The sequence below is a fragment of the Cydia strobilella genome, chromosome Z, assembly GCF_947568885.1.
Source record: "Cydia strobilella chromosome Z, ilCydStro3.1, whole genome shotgun sequence".
Classification (NCBI taxonomy): Eukaryota; Metazoa; Arthropoda; class Insecta; order Lepidoptera; family Tortricidae; genus Cydia; species Cydia strobilella.
Genome location: NC_086068.1, coordinates 20250991 through 20271100, shown reverse-complemented (window position 1 = coordinate 20271100; position 20110 = coordinate 20250991). Strand labels below are relative to the sequence as shown.

Genomic DNA, 20110 nt, shown 5'->3' with positions numbered 1-20110 from the left:
CCTAAAATTTCTCACCTACGAGTAATAGGGAGTCAGTGCTATGTTCATATTCCCAAGCAATGCAGAAAGAAACTCAGCAAAAAGGCCATAAAAGGAATTCTCATCGGCTACGAAAACAATGACGGTTACCGTATTTGGGACGGAACGAAAACCAACCGCTCTCGAGACATCACGTTTGCAAATGAAGTGGAATTTAAAATATCAATTGGCTCAGAAGACACTTGTCCAACACCAATAGAAACAGAGGGAGCAATCTTCAATGAACGTCAAATACCGGAACAAACTTTAATCCATCCCGAGGAACGAATGGATCAAGCCGAACCAGTTCAATATGACACTGAGAATGTACCTGAGGTCCGAGCCAACCCTAACCGTGTTCTAGAGGGAGAGTGCACAGGAGACTAAGGTCAGAGGATTATTACGACCAAGATTACGGCCAGGAAGATCGTGAACAGGAAGCCCATGATCAGGCAGTATACGGTCGAGTTGAATCTGAGTTTTACGATGCAGACGAAAACGATGAATCGATCGTTATAGAAGAACCAATGGTAATAGAAGAACCAAGGTATGACTTGAGGGATCGAAACTCGATCAAAAGACCTGATAGATATGACGATTTCATCTGCTCAGTTGTATCAGAAGATTTTATTTTCCGACAAGCTATAAGGATGCTGTATCGAAAAAAGACAGACAGCAATGTATTGATGCCATGAGAAGTGAAATGGCCTCTTTAGAGCAAAACAATGTCTGGACATTGTGCGATTTACCGCCTAACCGCAAGGCACTTCCATATAAATGGGTCTATCGGATCAAAACAAACCCAGACGGATCCATAGACAAGTATAAAGCTCGTCTTGTTGTAAAAGGCCTTGAACAAAGAAAGGGAGAGGACTACGACCAGACATTCAGCCCAGTAGCCAAGATGGCGACAGTCAGAACCGTGCTATCTATAGCGGCTAGTGAAGGCTTGAAGCTAAGTCAGTTCGATGTCTCCACAGCTTTTCTATATGGTTCTCTATCTCATCTATCTGACGAAGAGATATACATGAAACAGCCAGAAGGGTATGACGACGGTAAAGGCCGAGTTTGTCTATTAAAGAAAAGCCTTTACGGTCTTAAGCAAGCTCCTCGTTGCTGGAATCGGACTATTCTAGACTTCTTTATGGAAATTGGTCTTGTAGTCAGTGAGGCTGATCCTTGCCTATTTAAGAGAGAAAATGCGAGAGGAAAGCTCTTATAAATTTCGGTATTTCGCCATCGCCTCCATTGCATTCGGCAAGATAAAGCATGGCACTATTTTCTCTTTCCTCTTATAGGAATCGCAATAAGACTATCTTTCTCTATCAAAGAGTGTCAGGCCCTTGAACCTAATTTAGTTTTTTTTTAATTTACTTTTTTGAAAGTATGTACAACGACTGGACCGCGACTTTGGTACCGTCAAAATATCTCTTTCTCGCTCTCGGCGTACGGCAGCCCACCTTAAGCGCCTAACACATTACCGCACCGCACTGGTCATTGTGCGATGCACCTATAAGTAAGAGCGAGAAAGAGATATTGCTTTCTCGCTCTTACTTATGGCTGCGTCACACAATGACCTTGGTTCGGTGCGGTAATGTGTTAGCCGCTTTATAGCCGTATTTCGTTAGAGACTACCACACCTCACCGCGACCTTGGTGCGATGCGGCGCACGTATCGATAGTGCGCAAGGTGGTCACCGTACGTACGTTAAGGACGCAGCTATAAGTTAGAGCGAGAAAGAAATATTATAGCCGTATTTAACAGACTATCGTAAAAGCCGTTAGAGACTACCACACCTCACCGCAGCCTTAGTGCGGTGCGGCGCACGTATCGATGGTGTGCAAGGTTGTCACTGTACATACGTTGAGGACGCAGCTATAAGTTAGAGCGAGAAAGAGATATTTTGACCGCACCAATACGGCTTTTCGAGATATTCTTTTTCTCGGTCTCACTTATGGGTGTGGCGCACCAAGATCGCGGTGCGGTGCAGTAGTCTGTTACGGCTTTTACACACGATCGCACATACGCCGCACTGCACCAAGGGCGCGGACCGATGCGGAAAATGGGGTTGGCCGGTCGAAATAATTAACAGAGGGCGCCAGCATAGCTTGCTCTGTCAATCCCTAGAATTGTGTCAAATTTTTGTTTTTTTAATGCCCTGGATGCCAGCCCTTTAAGCCAAATCTTATAGAAAAAGGGGCAAGCTATGATGGCGCCATCTCTGCAAACCTTTGACAGTTGCCAACCCCATTGGCTGACCGTTTACCTTAAAGATCCGACATCATTTAACATCCTCATAAGAACAAACCTCGCCGTACGTGCTTTTTGAAGTAAACATAGATGCTTTTCCCCACCGATTTGTATGGTTTATGGTGGCCTGGTGGGCTACAAATTCTGTCCCTCACGGGCGCACGCGGTACGCCACTTCTATAGGATCCAACCTTATATGTGCCAAAGCAACAATAAAATGAACGTGTCATTTTGATGAGTACGATGTGGATGACACATGTCTGACATGTTGTCAAACACAATAATAAATTTTTATGGTGATTTAATATAATTTTTAGTGTGGTGTATGCATGTTACAGTCTCAAAACAAATATTTGAATGGATTGGATACCTTACATACATTGGATATAGGTTTGAGTTCAATTCAATCTTAAGTCAGAACAAAGGTCACGTGGTACATTTTTTCAAATTAACTTTTTAGTACTTTTTCGGGAAAAAATCAAAAAACTAAGAGCTTATTGCAAATCTGTAGCATGAGACGAATCTAATGACATATAATTTATTAAAATCGAACCATAACTGTAGATCTGATAGCCATAACAACCACGTAATATATATATGGATAATGGTACGACACCCTACGTGCGCGAGTCCGACTCGCACTTGGCCGGTTTTTTACATTTAGTCAATATGCATATGTAGTGACACGGAACCTTTCGATCACGAGTCCAACTCGCACTTGACCGTTCTCCACATTTTAAATAGGTATGCGAAAAAAGTTTGCATATATCAACATTTTTAAAATGAAAACAACCTGGCAATTTAGAGTATTGACATAATAGTCCCCTTTAAAGTTGACACAATATGTTTACTGTCCTTCATTGTCAACAAACTGTAAAATTGTTTTTGTATTTTCGTACATGTTTTAAGTGTTGCGGATATTATGTTGCCCTCAAAAATAATATTTCATCATGCTGAACAACTTACTACAGGTTTGAGTGCAATTCATGTTTATTATTATTTGGTCATCTTGACATCTTGAGTCAAAATAGGGATCACATGTCACGTGGTCAAACTCACAAATTAACAACTTTTTCAAATTAATTTTTCAGTACTTTTTCAGAAAAAAATAAAAAATCCAGGAGTTTTATCTTTGCTTTGCTCTCCAGCATGAGACGAATCTAATGACATATCATTTATCAAAATCGGACCATAACTGTAGATCTGATGGGATGAACAAAAATCGGCCTCGCGTAATATAGTGGAGTCAATATAAAGTTTAAGTTACATTAAATGCACACTCAAATTTTTCTACATGGGTGAATTCTATATCAGTTCCCGTTTTTGAGAAATAAAACTTTTTTTTAAATCTTTTATACTACTTAAACAATAATTCCTACATAAGATATTTTTCGTAGAATGGGTTATGAAGCTTATACGACTACACGGTCAGAATATCTCTCGACAATAATGTAAATTATAGATTTATTGAAACAAATTATTATTTTGTAAGTTTTTCATGACCGAGGAACCCACACCGAGAGAAAAGTTTACTATGGTGGTTATGAAGTAGTTGTATCGATCATGTTTAAAAATCTCCCGAGTCACTACTATATTTGTAGAATAGCAGCAAGATTTTGGAAACAAACAGCAAATAATGTTCTGCACAATTAATGGACATTTTTAGTTTTTTGCCAGTAACTGCACAAGTTATGGAAGAATAACATATTCATTTTTCTCTCGATAATTAAATCAATTTCCAGCATAAAAAATTCAAAAAGTATGCGGTATTTCCAGGCATTCACAGAGGCCAATTCGAACTTTATTTAAGATGTCAACAATATATCATTTTGTTATCATTCGCCCGACCGTCTCGCTCGCACCAAAACATATTTTAACTAGTACGAGCGAAACGCACACGCAAATTAAAAAAATGACATCTTTAATAACAAAGTTCGAATTAGCCTCAAGGTATATTTATTAGGAAAGTATACCTTATGGCTTATGGCATTGCGTTAAGGTTCAATAGTTCAATGCATTAAGTGTCTGTCTTTATATGAAAAACGATAGCTGTCAAATTTTTATATCTATTCACAAAACGTTTAGAATACTGGATGCTGTGTCAGATATAAATAGACCCTTGAAGTCTTACAACTATCTATTATGCTTGATCTGAATCTTACTGGTTAGTAAGGACCGTCCAGTTAGTTATACTTCGAATAGCCGCCCGGACAAATTATAAAGCTAATTTCGAATTTTAAATTTTGCCAATTCACGAGAAGAGTAACGTAACGTCAAACGATATGTTTGTCCCTTTTCAACGATCCTGTCATCCGATGCTTTTAGTAGCGGGAGCTGTGAGAGTGAAAAGACGCAAATGTCAGCAATTCTTACCGCTTGGTTTTTGTCAGCGAGCGCATCGCGACATGAAACCAGTATGACCCTAGCCCTCGATTACGTATAATTGTAAGGAAACTTGGGATCAAGTTATATTAGTCTAAGGTCTAACAGTTGAGAATAAGACGTGCTCTGAATATACAGTGTGGAAATTTTTTATGGGCCCTGAAGGGAAAGTGCCTTAAATGTTGAAGTTTACGGGCTATTTGAATTAAAGATTGTTGACTCCGAAGTAATATATTTGTATTAATATAAATAGTACATGTTTTCTTAGTTTTATTCGAGAATGGAGTGAGTGACGTCTGTCAGCTCATTCGTTTGTTCTTTCAACCATAGACAATTTCAACAATCTCAACATTAAAACCTTAAGTTAGCTCATTTTATTTTTAAAATGAAACAAAACTGCATTCAAAGGTTTTTTGAAATTCGCTTGTCTCGCCTGGGAATCAAACCGACTAAAAATTCCAAACAATAAACACTCCCTATTTTATTCTACTAGTCGATACAGTTAATGTTAATGATAACATTTCTTCAAGAAACATTAGGTCTTACACTCGTCTGTCGTACAAAATTTCCATAAAATCGAATATTTAGTACTCAAGAATATTTTTAGACAAGCAAAATTGAAAAAAAAAAAACCTTTGAATGCAGTTTAGTTTCTTTTTAAAAATAAAAGAATGTCTCCTTAGGGTAAAATGAGCTAACTTAAGGTTTTCAGAGAATTTCCCTCCAGGGCCCATTAATTTGATTATTAAATTATAGTGGTAAGTAAGCGCATTGAGTATGCACTTTTGTCTCAGGCGATGCCGCTTGGCACGATTGATTGTTTCTTAGGGCAAATAAAACTGATTCAGCCCGGTAGCCACGAGATCGTAACGCCAAAAGGGGGGTGAAAGGGTCGGCTCCCCAAGTCCAATCTATGCTATATTTCTTCCTGTTCTTAGCAACTAGGGCAACTTATATATCATTTTCGTATAATTTAGGAACGAGGAATTCATTTTTGAAATAATTATTAGATCTTACCATACAAAAAATATGAGTTGTTTACAAAAAAGTTTAAATGTTATGTAATTTTTTGTGACAATTTTCCCTGTTACAATTACAGTGTGGCGATTTGCCCTAAATAAAAAAATGGACACTGTAGCCCATTTATTGTTCATTCTGGAACATATCACTTTAAAGGAATAGCTGCCGAAACGCCTGTCAAAAAAGAGGCGTTTTTTCTTACTAAGCGGCGTTTCAAGTTTCCAAAGTTTTTATTCCTTACTTGTTGTTTTTATTCCTCACTTGTTGTTTTTATTATTTTTTCGCAACTGTGTTAAAAAACGTCGTTCGATACACGTGCGGAAATGTCATTCTTCACTCGTCCCGAGTCTTGCCAAGATACCTAAGTGAAGTAAGTGATACTCATGAAGTAATGACATACTTTCCGCACTAGCATCGAAATGTACTATTTATTCCATTTGGGCACCAAGAAGTATGTTGGTAGTAAACCTTTTAGTGCGAGTAAAATAGTATGTAATAATGATTTAATATAATATTGTTAATTTACTAAAGTTTCATTATTGCGTCATTTCATCTCATAACCCTACTACCCATTGAATTGAATGACCTTTTTCACGTTTTCTGCAGCAATGCAGTCGACTGCAGTAATATTGAAGCGCGACATTGCTGTCGACTGCTACGGCAGTAGCCGTAAATGTCAAAATCAAATTTCCTGTCTGGATTTTGACGTTCATTTAAAATAAATAATCAAAGGGGATCACCGATTTTGGGCCCGGAGGACAAACCATCGCGTATATTATGGTACACTACACAGACGGTTACAGTAATTATAAACGCATTTGATTACGGAAAAAGATATAATATTGGGTGTAAATGAAACAGGAATGTATTATACAATAAAATAAATTATATCTATTATTAATTTCCGTAAATCACACCATCATCTTTATTAGCATAGCATAGCTTAACGCTCAATTTCGCACAAACCGTGAGGTTTTCACTAAGGAGTTTAAAATTCTCTTTGCACTAAACTTTATGGTTGGTAGAAAAGTCTGTATTCTAATTTGGCACTAACTGCCACTGTCTGTCATTGCTATGTCATAGCCTCATAGCTGACATACGTGAGATATATGCCGCAATGTATGCATTGCGCGTTTTATCGGAGCTTTGCCTGAGGTGTGTTAAGTAAGCGCTCAATCAAAATTAAACATGCGTAAACAATCGTTACGCGTACCGATGAAACTGGGTAAGTTAGTCATGGGAGAATTAACGGTCGACCGCATCGCGAACTCTCGGCAGTTCAAGCGGACCGATCGTCTACCGCGAACATTGAAGTGAGACGGAGATATGGAAGTCGATCAAACGTTCTCTACAGTGAATCGGTACCCGTCAGTTAGTGTCTGCGTGGGTAATTTAAATAGCTTGGACGTCGTAATAATTATGGTTGTATTCCATACAATATTACATATACGTGAGAATTTTTTTGTTATTACACTAACATGAGTAAGAGATTTATGAAGGTGAAACAAAAGTCGAGTGTCCATTTTCTATAAGCAACAAAAAAAAATTCGAAACAAAAATGGTTAATAGTAATTAAACGGATTCATTTACGTTAGAGATTTTTTTGTAGAATATAGTAAATATAAAGAGCTTAATTAACATGTAATTTTTATGTACACATTAGTTGTTATTTTTATGTAAAAAAAATTGTAATAAAGAAAGTTATTGGGGGCATGTTTCTGTGTCAAGCTGGAAGAAAATATAAATACTTAATGAGTATATGCTTGAGAACAGCATATTAGAAAATCTCTAGTGTGGGGATTGATGTTTTGGTTTATTTTTCTATTTTAGTAATAATTTGGATTTATAAAAAAAAATTGACATATTTTGTGGAGATTTTTTCAAAATATATTATTTGTAACATAGGTAATCACATCTCAAAAAATCTCTAATGTGAGAATGTGAAATTCATATAATAATATGTGAGAATTAATGTAGAATTCTCATACATTTTGAACTGTGCTGACCGGCCTAAATATATATATATATATATAGGTATATAAATAGAGCTGAAAGGAAAAGCGTCTAGATAGGTTGTCAAAATAAAAGATGTTTGCTAACATGTAAATAATTTAATAATATATCGATATCAAGTTCTATTGTGTTATTGTGTTATCCATCCACTGTGTTCGATCAACGTGTCATAACTTTTTAAAAGGAACAAATATTTGTGTTCACCACACAAATAAATGCCCGTACCGGGATTCGAACCTAGGACCATCGGCTTACCCACTAGGCCAGATCGGTCGTCAAATATTAAATGTATTATGATTCGTTAATACATTATTTACAGTTAAAAAAAGGGAACCGCCTTAAAAAAAAACCAACCCTTTAAAACGCACAAAATATTTTTTTTCTACTCGTCGAGTATAATCTGTGTATTACGACTTCATATGCAACACTACAACCTTACTCTTTTCAACGTTGGATAGTCTATGGCACTTCCGACTCAAGCATAAGAATTTTATCGATACGGTTTAGTCAATTATAAAAATTTTGAAAATAGAACTTCATACATTTCAGTAAAATATTTCTTGTTCAAGGCAACTCGATTCAATGCAAATTAGCCTACTTAAACACGCTGCTGCGTCGCATCTGCTTTGTGATTAGTTGGCCAACAATTGTTCCATAAGTCGTAAACGCGCATGTGACACCCTTCATATAGCAACATCCATATCCTACGAAAACCGCTTAGCGTTGCTTGTTAGTCTCCATAGGCTACGGTGGCCAAAATCGAGAAAAAAACTTTCTTAAAATTGAATTTAGCGCGGAGCAGGTACCAGGGCCTCATGAGTTACGAGGAGGTGTCGTTAATCAACCCGCCGGGGCACCGGGCCCGGCGGCCGGTGCGCGTACGAGTATGAAGGTATCGCGGGCCGCGGCAGCTCGCGTATCTTAGCTGTATATAGGTACTTTTGGTTTGTTTACCTAAGTATATGATTCTACTAGTTGAAAGTATTATTTTTTTGTCTCGTAGAAAAAGTATTGTATACAATAGTGATATAATCAAGCTTTTCAATCTCGTACCTTACTTAAGCAACTCAGCAAGCTTCGTTGCTTAAACACGGTACTCGACTGAAAAGCTCTCTATTATATCACGATTGTATAAAATACTATTATATAATCCCCACCCCTATCCTTGTCCAGTCCCTACCCTATCGTAAAGCAAATTTCTGCCAAAAAGTAATTAATACCTAATAATAAGCAAATTAATAACCATCCAGGTAATGACTTAGGTTTTAAAGGTGGTGCCAAACCAAAAAAAAGACATATTTAGTTCTTGCACTACTAACTATTTCTCGTATTTTTTTTGTTTGGTTTTTGTTGGTTTGGCACCGCCTTCAAAAACTAAGTCATTACCCGGATGGTTATTAATTTTGTTTATTATTTGAAATTTACTTTACGACGGAATAGGGACTGGACAAGGATAGGGGTGGGGTATTACATAAAAAATATTTCGTGCTTTTCAGTGGGTTGGTTTTTTGAAGGCGGTTCCCTATTTTTTTTTTAAGATTTGAAATTAAGTTATTACAGTTTTTTTCTTAGTTTTTGGTTTTTATTTTTTTTACTTTTAATAGTCAGTTGTTTTTTATTTATTTATTGAATTTTTTGTTTTGTGTTTTGTTTCAATTTTTTATCATCTTTTTTATTTATTTTTATTTTACTTTTTAGTGATTTATTTTATCTTTTTAGATTTTGGGCAAAAATATTAGTTTGTTTACAGTTAGGTTCTCCATTTAGTTTTGGGCTAGTAAGTAACTCTAGTGTAGGCGATGGCCAACCTTATTTTTCGCGACGAAACTTTGACGTTTCGGTGCTAAAGGATTTGTAAATGTAGTTAAGTATGGATAGGTATTATGTTTCGTCCTATTGTAACTAAGATTTAGTTTACCTAGACACTCCCACTCACAGTCCTAGCCCCACTCCCATTCCCAGTCCCAGGCTCCAGGTCCCAGGCTCCGTCCGACTCCGACTCCCACTCGCACTCGCACTCGCACTCGCACACCCACTCCCACTACCACTTCCACTACCACTCCCACTACCACTATTTCATCTACACAAAATTTCATCTAAATCAGTTTCAGCAAATCAAAGACGATAGGTGTACCGATAGCAGCGCCACCTACCGGGTCCAATTGGTTTTTCAAACCGTCCATGTATACTTAAACCTTCTCCAGAATGTAACAAACACTTTTTTGAAAACCGCATCAAAATCGGTTCAGCCAAACGCGAGATAATCGCGAACAAACATACATACATACAAACATACGGGTCAAACTGAGAACCTTTTTTTTAAGGCGGTTAAAAACAATGTATAGTTTTAAAGCTACAAACAAAGAAATGAAGTTGAGAAATAATTTTATTTCTCAACTAAAAACGTTATAACAATGTTGCGTATTATATTAAAGTAACCATTTTTGCCGATTTTAAATTTCTGAAAACTTTTTTTTTAGGCTAAAGCGCGCCAACAATTCTACTTAAATGCGCTCATATTATGCAATAGTACTAATTATCGGGTATTAAATGAAAGAACAACATAAAATACATGAAAACGCAATTTCTGACAGGAATCATATTTTATAAATTGAATTTTCTTGATATAAACAAGCAAAACAAGTTCGTACCTAATCTCCTCCTTTTTGTCACCTAGGCTACAAAGACGAACAGATTGATTGAGTGGTAACAATACATGCGTACGTAGACAGCAGTCCCTGCCGCAGTCGAGTAAAACTATTATAGACCCTTATTAATCTTATTATCATGACCTGGCAGTGGCACTACAAATATTTAGGTACATACCAGTACATTATTTCTCTGACGTTGAAACCCTGATGCATGGCTTAGCGCGTCGCCTCTATAATAATAATAAAGCCTTTACTTCCTTAACTTACAAAAAAATATTTACAGTTGTGTTTAGTTTTAAAGAGTATATATATCTAACTTAATAAGCTAAGGCCCCTTTCTGTGTATAGGCCTCCTCCAATAGTCTCCAGACTTTTCGGTCTCCTGCTTTGCTTTTCCAGTTCTTTCCTGCCGTATTTTCTATGTCATCAGCCCACCGTTCTCGGGGGCGCCCTTTACCTCTATAGTTGACTGGGTCTATCGTTTGGTGCTCGTGCCACATGTCCGGCCCACATCCATTTCAGATGCAGGGAATGCTGTAGAGCATGTATGACGTTTGTTCGTTTTCGGATATCTACACATTTTTGTCTATCGCTGAGTTTGATGTTAAGTATGCTCCTTTCAATCGATCGTTGGCATGTTTGTATTTTTTTTTTGATTTTGTGGTCAAACGTCCAAGTTTGTGAGGCGTAAGTTAAGCTGGGCAATATACAGGAGTCTATAACTTTTTTCTTTAGTTTAAGTGGCAGTTTTGATTTTAGTATCTCTTTATATCCCCAGAATTTTTTCCAAGTTATATTTATTCTTCTTTCTACTTCGTCCAAATGTCTAGAGGGCTTGAATGATATTTATTTGCCCAGGTATATATAACTGTCTACGTATTCAAGTGGTGTTTCCATGGAGACTATATAAAGGAGCCCAATCTCTATGTATGAAAAGTGTCCATCAGAAAACAGTAATTAGGCGGCGCCACCATACACCAAAATACTACCAAAACAACCTACGTAATTTGTTCGGGTTTTTTTTTTGTTGCCTTATATGGTTCATGTTATACTCATGCCCCAGAGCCTAACTAGCGCCACCGGAGAGATTAGGAACTATTATTTAAAGCTGAAAGCGGTCACTTTTCCATCCATAGGTGTTTCTTTGACTAATATAGGTACCTTAGATCTATTTGTAGCGACTTTCGTCTTTGAGGTGTTTAGTTGAAGCCCAATGTTTTCACTTGCTCTACAAAGGTCGTTTACCATTTTCTCCAATTGGACGGTGTTTTTGAAAATAATATTATATCATCTGCAAATCTAAGGTTTGATAGGTACTGCCCATTAATGTATAGTCCTTTTTCTTTCCAGTTTAGGTCCTTCATTATGTGTTGTAAAACTGCTATTTTTATCTTTGGGGAGAGTGGGTCCCCCTGCTTCACCCCTCTTCTTATATTGATAATGGGCCCTATTCTATCCAATTTTACACGGCTCGTACTTTTTCTATAGATGTCTCTGATTATATTTATGTACGTACCCGCCACACCTTGATGTTTTAGTGCTTGCCAAATGCTCTCGTGTGGTATTGAGTCAAATGCCTTGGCGTAATCAATATAGGCAAGATAGAGTGGGTTGTTAAATTCCTGGTATTTTTAACCGACTTCAATTTCATAGAAGGAGGAGGTTCTGTATTCGGTTGTGGCTATTTTTTTTATGTATGTTCACCGATTACTGCGAGACCCGTGGTCCGATTTGAGTAAATATTTTTTTGTTCGAAAGGAGCTACTTCCAAGTTGGTCCCATATTAATCTGGTTCTGATCTGATGATGGGATCCCTGAGGAATTAAAGGAACTCCTCAATTTTTAAAGGCACATGTATGGTGATTTTGATGTTTTCTTAAGAAACTCGAGCATTTTCTCTCAAAAACCACCAATTTGATGAAGTGGAGCTGATGATGATGATTGTTTTGATGATAATGATTTCAGTGATTACTCCGGCACCCATGATCCGATTTGAGTAATTCTTTTTCTGTTTGAAAGAAGTTACCTCCAAGGTGTTTTCGTAACATTTTTTGTTTTGATCTGATGATGGAATCCGTGAGGAATTGAGGAAACTCCTCAATTTTTAAAGGCACGTGTATGGTGATTTCGGTGTTTTCTAAAGTAACTCGAGCATTTCCTCCCAAAAACCACCAATTTGATGTAGTGCAACTGTAGCCTAATCACGAGTTTGACACTAAATATTCGCTAGCGTCTTCGTAACTTTGTACACTAATATGCCAGTACGAGCGAGATGCATAAACAGTAAGTTACGCACACGATAGCGAATATATCAATGTCAATCTCGTGGTAAGGCTACTGATGATGAAGACTACGGACGAAATGTGGAACTTCCCTCGTATGTGTATTATGATTTTTGATGTAGGTAGTGTTGGAAACAACCAAAGAAACTGAGAAGTGAGGGATAGGTGTGAGAGGTGAAGGTAGCGGGTTTTAGTATTTGGGGGGTTTGGGGGTTGAGGGGAGGTGAGTTGATGGGTCGGGGACTGAGGGGTTGGTAGTTAAGGGATTGGGGGTTAGGGTTAGGAGTTAAGAGGTCTGGGGTTAGGGGTTGGTGGTTTAGGGTCGAGGGGTTCAGTGATCAGGGCTGGATGTGCTGTGAGGTTGAGTGATCGGGGGGTTTGAGGGATTGGGACAGTGGCGGGGCGGAGAATGGATTTAGTGACAGGAATGATTTCCCAGACGGACTCAAGGAAAATTCTGATTATTTAATAAAGTTTACGAATTTAGAGTTATACATGATTATGTTTTTCATTCATGCGTCACGCTCTTAACAATGTCAAAACTAAAAATGGAAAAATAAAAACTTTTTATAAAAAAAAGGTAAACCGACTTCAAAAAGGATGAAATAAAATATGATCCTTTTAAGGGTTCCGTGTTTAAGTATATGCGTTACCAACTGATATGTTTGAAGTCGGTGCCAAGCCAAATTTTGAACCATATATATAGGTATATTCATAGTGATTTTGGTGCAATTCGATAAGGCTGCGGCTATATAAGTATGTACGTTGGATTGCCTAACGCAGCGTACTACGTAGGCGAACAACACGCTAATGCTAAGCGGCGCGGCACGGCGTCTTAATTAATCCTTTAATACCTATAGAAGTGTCCTACGTGGGCGATCTCTTTGCGAACGCGAACGCCTTGGGCCGGCCGCGCCGCGCCGCGTCGGTTCGCTTCGCGTTCGCGACTGTTCGCCTATGTAAGACGCAGCGTTACACGACGACAATAAACGAACTTTCTGTAGGTATTTAAGAACACACCTCAGAACAGAACACACGGTTGAACCTTCTTGGCGCAGTTCGTACCATGCTTGTCGGCACATTAGTGTAAATCTAATGCGTTTATATCGTCGTATTTTTTAAAGAGCATTTCTTACTAATTCTTGAACAGTCCATAGCACGCAAGTGTGGGATTGGGACTGAGTTATTTTCTGTCGCTTATCCAGAGGACTACATTTCAAAATAAAAAACAATTCAAGGAACCTTCATGCCAAATTTCAGCTAAAGCGGTTCAGTTATTTAGCCATGAAAAGGTAACAAAGAGGCAGACAGAATTACTTTCACGTTTATAATATTTGTACAGTGGTAAGGGGTTTTATATACGTAAAGCTCATTATTTTTGACTGGTATTGTTACTGCTTGGCTTGGCACCGACTTCAAACATATCAGTTGGTAACGCATATACTTAAACACGGAACCCTTAAAAGGATCATATTTTATTTCATCCTTTTTGAAGTCGGTTTACCTTTTTTTTATAAAAGTTTTTATTCTATCACTTGTTCTAAAGTATATATATGATCAGTAGTGGAGTATCCCGGCCTGAATCCGGCCTGTTCGCTTGGTTGGTGGTTTTCTATATGCGGCTCTATTCTTTTTTCAAGGCACATTGAAAACAACTTGTACAATGTGGGCAGCAAGCTGATCGGCCTGTAGTTATTAATGTCAGCTGGATCGCCTTTCTTATACAGTAGAATGATCCGTGATTCTGCCGTTTGGGTACTATTTGCGTTTCAAGTATTTTATTAAATAGTATAGTAAGGGGTCTAGTCAAAACGGAAATTCAAATTTTTAGAGCTTCATTGGGTATATTATCTGCTCCAGGGCTTTTTTCGTTTTTTAGGCGCTTTATATTTTTTTTGTATTTCTTGGGTGTCGAATGGTGGAACGGCTATATTTATATTAGTACATTCCTGCCGGACCAGCCCGCGCAGCATGGTTTCCCCTATCACTAAGTCCGTCACTTTCGCACTCACATACTTGTTAGAACGTGACAGGCATGGTGATAAGCGTACCGTGCTACGACTCCTGGTCTATATTTTCATTTTGTTCGTTGGTAGAGTCATCGTTGCTATGGAGCTTTCTATAGAAATCTGTAGCTACTTCGACTAGTTCTTTTCGAGTTTGAAGTTTTTTTGTTGCTTTTTGCGTTTTCAAAGTTGGTATCCATTTTTTCTCTGAGTTCAGTTGTTTATATGCCCTCTTCTGGCTTCCAGATTGAGCTAAATTATGTTCTATTATTTCTAGTCTATAATTTTCATAATCTTTTCTTAACATTTTGTTTGTTGTTTTGTAGATTGCTGAGAGTTCATTTCTTTCTTCTTTTGTTCTCAGTGGTTTGTGTTCAAGTGTTGAGCGCTTCTCTAGTAGTTGTTTGGTTGCTGCAGATAGTATATTTTTCTGGTTTTTCTCTTCAGTATGTTTGTTTAAGCTTTCCTGAATTGAAGACTCTATTCTTAAGTAAAATGACTCTATGGTGTCATTGTGCTCCCAGTTTATTTCTTCTATTTTCTTATTTCAGGTGCGGAGATATTCTGCTTTGTTGTGGTCATTTGCTAGGCTGGTCCGCGCCATGTTAAAATTTGCTCTACATTTCTTTTATTGGTTTAGTTGTATTGTAGCTCTTATAAGCCTGTGGTCGTTGGGAAAAGTTTTGTTGTTTAAGACTTCTATGTTACTAAAAAGTGGTCGGCTGTTACTTAGTATGTAGTCTATTTGATTTTTGTTTTTCTTATCTGGTGTGATCCACATCCACAGATTTTTAGTTTTTTTGTTAAAAATGGTGTTCATGATAGTAAAGTTGTTTTCCACAGCATATTGTACTAGACGGTCTCCTCTTTGGTTTCTTTTACCATAGCATGCAAGTCCCATGGCATTGTTTTCTCCTAATTTTCGTTGTCCTATCTTTGCGTTGAAGTCACCCATGATTATTTCTTTTCCAATTGCTTGCTTTCTTGCATACTCTATCTGGTCATAGAAGACATTGATCTCGTCATCCGTTGCTAACATCGTGGGTGCATATACTTGTATGAGTGAGAATTTATGTTTTTCGAATTTAAGATTAAGCAAACAGACTCTTTCAGATACTCCAATGTAGTTTTCAATGTTGTTTTTTAGTTCCTTTTTTATCAAAAAACCAACTCCATGTTGTCCTTTTGATTTGCCCGTGTACCAGAATATATAGTTTTTTATCTTCAATTATGTTGTTTCCACTTCTTCGCACTTCGGATAGCCCGATTATGTGGTGATCGATATTAGTAAGGGAGTATTTTAGTAATTCCAATTGTTCGGGTTTTAGCAGGGATCTTACATTGTAGGTACAGATGTGTAATATTGGGTTTTTATACTTATTTCTTCTTGTTGTTGGGGTTTTTGAGGGGGTTGGTGAATATTTGTTGCTTTTTTCTACTGGAGTGTTACCCATTATTGTTGACAATGGATATGGAGGGTGTTGGTCTCTAACCCCACGGGGACCAGCCGGACTGGGGAGTTTTTTTGTAGTTTTGACATTATTTTGTTGCTGTGTTTGGTTCCATTTTTGATTGTTGCGTTGTATTGTAGCTGTTGTTGTGTTGCAATTTGTGTTTTGCCTCTATAAGGAGTTAACAAAATGCCTTACCGAGGCTTATATACATATAGGCTAGCATATCGCTTTAACCCCAGCAGGGTATAATAGTTATTTGTTATACAAGGGTGCAAAGTTGTATTTTACCCGCGAGTGTTGAATTGAAACACGAGAAATACATTTGCGCCCGTGTATACCACAAAACTTTTCACCTCACTATAGCGAGGAAAATGCAACATCCACAGGCGTTAGATCATCTTCATCACTGGAATCACTCATTTCTTTACGATATTATAACAGAAAACTCTGGAAGTTGTGTACTTTTACGCGAGTCGGTGAGAAAAGTGTTTTAGTAAAAAAATTGTTGACAATTCTGACGTATGAAATATCAACGATGCGTTTTGAAATTGCATCGACTCAACTTGTGCGTTCAGAATTATATTTAACATCATTATAAAAAAACAAACATTTCTTATGGAATTTTAAGGTTTATGACTTAAAATCATTAAATAAAGCTAAATTTGGTATTTTTGTTAGATTCTCAAACCATTTATTTTATGATAATTAATATCGAACGAATCATTATCATAAACGATTTACGTTTTGTTATCTGTCAAGCTAGTTAAACACGCTCCATCCAAGGTCAAATTACTTTCCCCACTAGTGGATAAAACGCGTTATTCCCCGCTTGTATTGAAGGATAAAAGACAACTTTCCAAGCTAGTGAGGGGAAAAAATAATAAAACGCTAAAATAAAAACTTATAATAGTTATTTATTTTACAATGGGGCAAAGTTGTTGTTTATCCCCTCGTGCTATTATTGATACCCGAGCAAGCGAAAGATTCCAAAATTGAACCACGAGCGTAGCGAGTGATTTGAAAAGTGGAATCTTGAGTTTTGCAAGGGTTTCGAGGTTGAGCTGAGAAGGCTGATGGCAGCATTTTCCCTCTGGATGCTGTTCCGCTGAAAAAGAGGTCAGCCCTGGTCACCCGAAGCCAACGCAAGGCATTTCGCTAACTTCTTATAGAGGCGACGCGACGCCCGCTAGGCCCCTACGGCCTGAGGGCTTCAACGTTAGACAAATGATGTAACTACTATTTACTATGTTTTATTTCTCTTAGCGCTACTTCCACCATCCCACTAACCCGGGGTTAACCGGTTAAACCTGGAGTAACCTTGGTTACCAGTACAATTTTACACTGGCTTAACGGTTTAACCGGTTAACCCCGGGTTAGTGAGATGATGCAAGTGGGGCTTAGAGTCTGTGCGGAAAAAGAGAGTTTTAGAATGTATATATTGATTCCCTTATAGTATAGGTATTCCACGACTCTTCTCTTTCCGCATCCGCAATCCGCACACACGTATGAATTAAATGTTATATTTAATCTACTTACATTTAATACCCCACACGTGTATGTGCTATGCTTTGTTTGGGTGCAATATGCAATATTCGCAACAAAGCGGGAGTCATTTTGATGACTGATTCCGCTGAAGTAGATGGCCGGCACCGCTGTCTCCCGGCAGTTTTTGAGATCCAATACCAACCCAACAATATATCAAAAGTTGGTAGCGGTTTTCGGATCTGAAATATCTCTTTGACAATTTCCCATAAGGCATAGGCCAGGGCCAGTACTATAGGACAACGGTGGTCAAAGTTTTATGGTCATAAGCATTATTATTCCTGCACATATTTGAGAAAAATTTTGTTACCTATATTTTTTTGGCTCATATCAATCATGCCCTTTGTAAACAGTTTCCCGGATCCGCTGCTGGCGTGGCACACGGCAGACCTGGAGCCGGCGCCGCCTGCAGGCTCTATCCGCCCTGCCAGCGCATACAAACAAGTCGAATCACGGTGAGCGCCCTACTATTTATGCTGTGTTATATAATATATTATGCACTGTCTTGCACGGTACTCTTCTTACGATCACGATTTCCACCAACAAAACTTTATTTTTAATCCTGCCGAGTTTTTTACGCCGAGTTTTCACGGAGCGTTGGGGTTTCTTTTCGAACCATTGGTAGTTTTTTAGATTAATAAAAACATCAAGAAATACCATTTTGTTAATAGGAAACCCTAATTATGTCTATAGGTCACCTATGAAATAAAACTATGAAAACGGATTATATCGCGTATATTGAATTTATAATACATCCCGACGTTTCAAACCCTTTACAGCGTTCGTGGTCAACGGGTGACTAAGGAAAAACTACAGTGCAAAAAAATACCCACATACTAAAAATAATGAATCATCATAGACTATAATCTTTAAGGCTGGTAGTACATGCAAAATCTGTTCATAAGGCTAGTTATGCAATACAACTATTTTCAAGCAAAAAAAAATACGCGATAAAAACTATGCCGGCTCCAACCCTACACCTCGGACCCGAGAAGATTTAATTCCCTCCTAAATTGTAGGATTGTTGTTCAATATACGCGATATAATCCGTTTTCATAACTTAACTGTAACCGAAGACAATATTAGGTAATTACCTAGTTAAGTTACATTAAACGCGAGCCCGCATCATATTTCAGGTACAACGCGAAGACCAACAGCACCTCCTCGCACACATCCACGCGAGTGCCGTGGGCCTACACCTCCCAGCCCGACCTCGACCCCTGGGACAACTAGAAATGTTAATCTCCCTCAACGCAAACACAAATTTCTTTACCACCGCCATTCTATTCTATAATTTCTATAGTCTTCTTGTCATTACTTTATAACACCTGTTACATAGCAAATCAGGGGATCTTTTTTTACACAGGTACCACTTCCAGGTACACTTTTACGATGCATATACTTACTTACCACCGCCGCACCGCGCCGCGCACATCATTGCGGTGCTGTTTCTTTTATGTAAATTTAAAACAAATTCATATACATTTAATTTCACCAGCGTGTTTATCAGCGTGGTTCATAACACATACCAAAACCAGTTTTCTAGTAATAATAAAAATAAGTGTTCTAGTTCTATCCAGAGTAGACCCGAATGAATTCCGTGTCTCCGTTACTTTTTGTTAGGATTTCTCAGTCTCATAGATAATATTTTTTTAAATAATATTTGACTGTAGCTGTTCTGTTTCAAATATAGTTTGTCAAAGGACTGTCTCATTACAAACATAGACAGAGAGAAACATACTATATTTGTCTTATACTAGTACTAGCACCCAAAAGAAAAGGATGAGTATTTTTTTTTGTTCCTATTTACTGAAAATTTGGTTTGAACAACTATATCTGCCCATATGTTAAAGGAGTCATTACATAGATGCAGCCGATAAAAAAGGTCTAAAAAAATTGGAAGGTGGGTATATTATGAGAAACATTGTTTTTTTTTTCGTATAAAATATGTATGTATGACTAAAGGTTTTATTAGTTTAGGGAATAGGCATTCAATAACCTAGAAGAAAGTTGCTACGAATATTTTGGCTGCAGAAGGTAGGATATTATGATGACTGCCAATCTCAATCAATACAACATAAATTAAAATAAGTTGAACCTAAAATACAAAATAATACCTATCTTAGTACGTCGCGCTGGGACCTAACAACGCCATGTACAAGTAAAACTATTTCTTAGGAATATTACGTCTTTGTATGGAGATTGGTATTATTGCATTTGGTAGTACCAAGTGGTACTCATATGATTTAATTTAATATGATAAAAAAATAAAAAAATAGCCACCTACCTGGACACTTTATATGTACATGGACCCTTTTTGGAAAATATAACTATTTATTTAATATAAGTATATAATTAATGTCAGGATATGTTCTGTACAAATTTATACCTATTACCTATAAGTAATATTATTTCGTTTTGACAAAGTTGCCATAGTTGTCATGGTGATCCTGATCTCCAAAGTCCACCTGTGATTGCCCTTAGCATAGGTT

At 37.5% G+C, this 20110-nt stretch overlaps 1 protein-coding gene across 1 annotated transcript in view; it reads left to right on the top strand.

Moving 5' to 3' along the window:
- The window catches only part of LOC134755140 (probable cationic amino acid transporter), a 35645-nt gene extending 15765 nt beyond the window's left edge, over positions 1-19880 (top strand). The window contains exons 9-10 of the mRNA XM_063691617.1: positions 17972-18073; positions 18755-19880. Coding sequence (XP_063547687.1) covers positions 17972-18073; positions 18755-18851 — 199 coding nt within the window. The 3' untranslated portion in view covers positions 18852-19880. The remainder of the gene's footprint in view (positions 1-17971; positions 18074-18754) is intronic.
- The last annotated feature ends 230 nt before the right edge of the window (positions 19881-20110 follow it).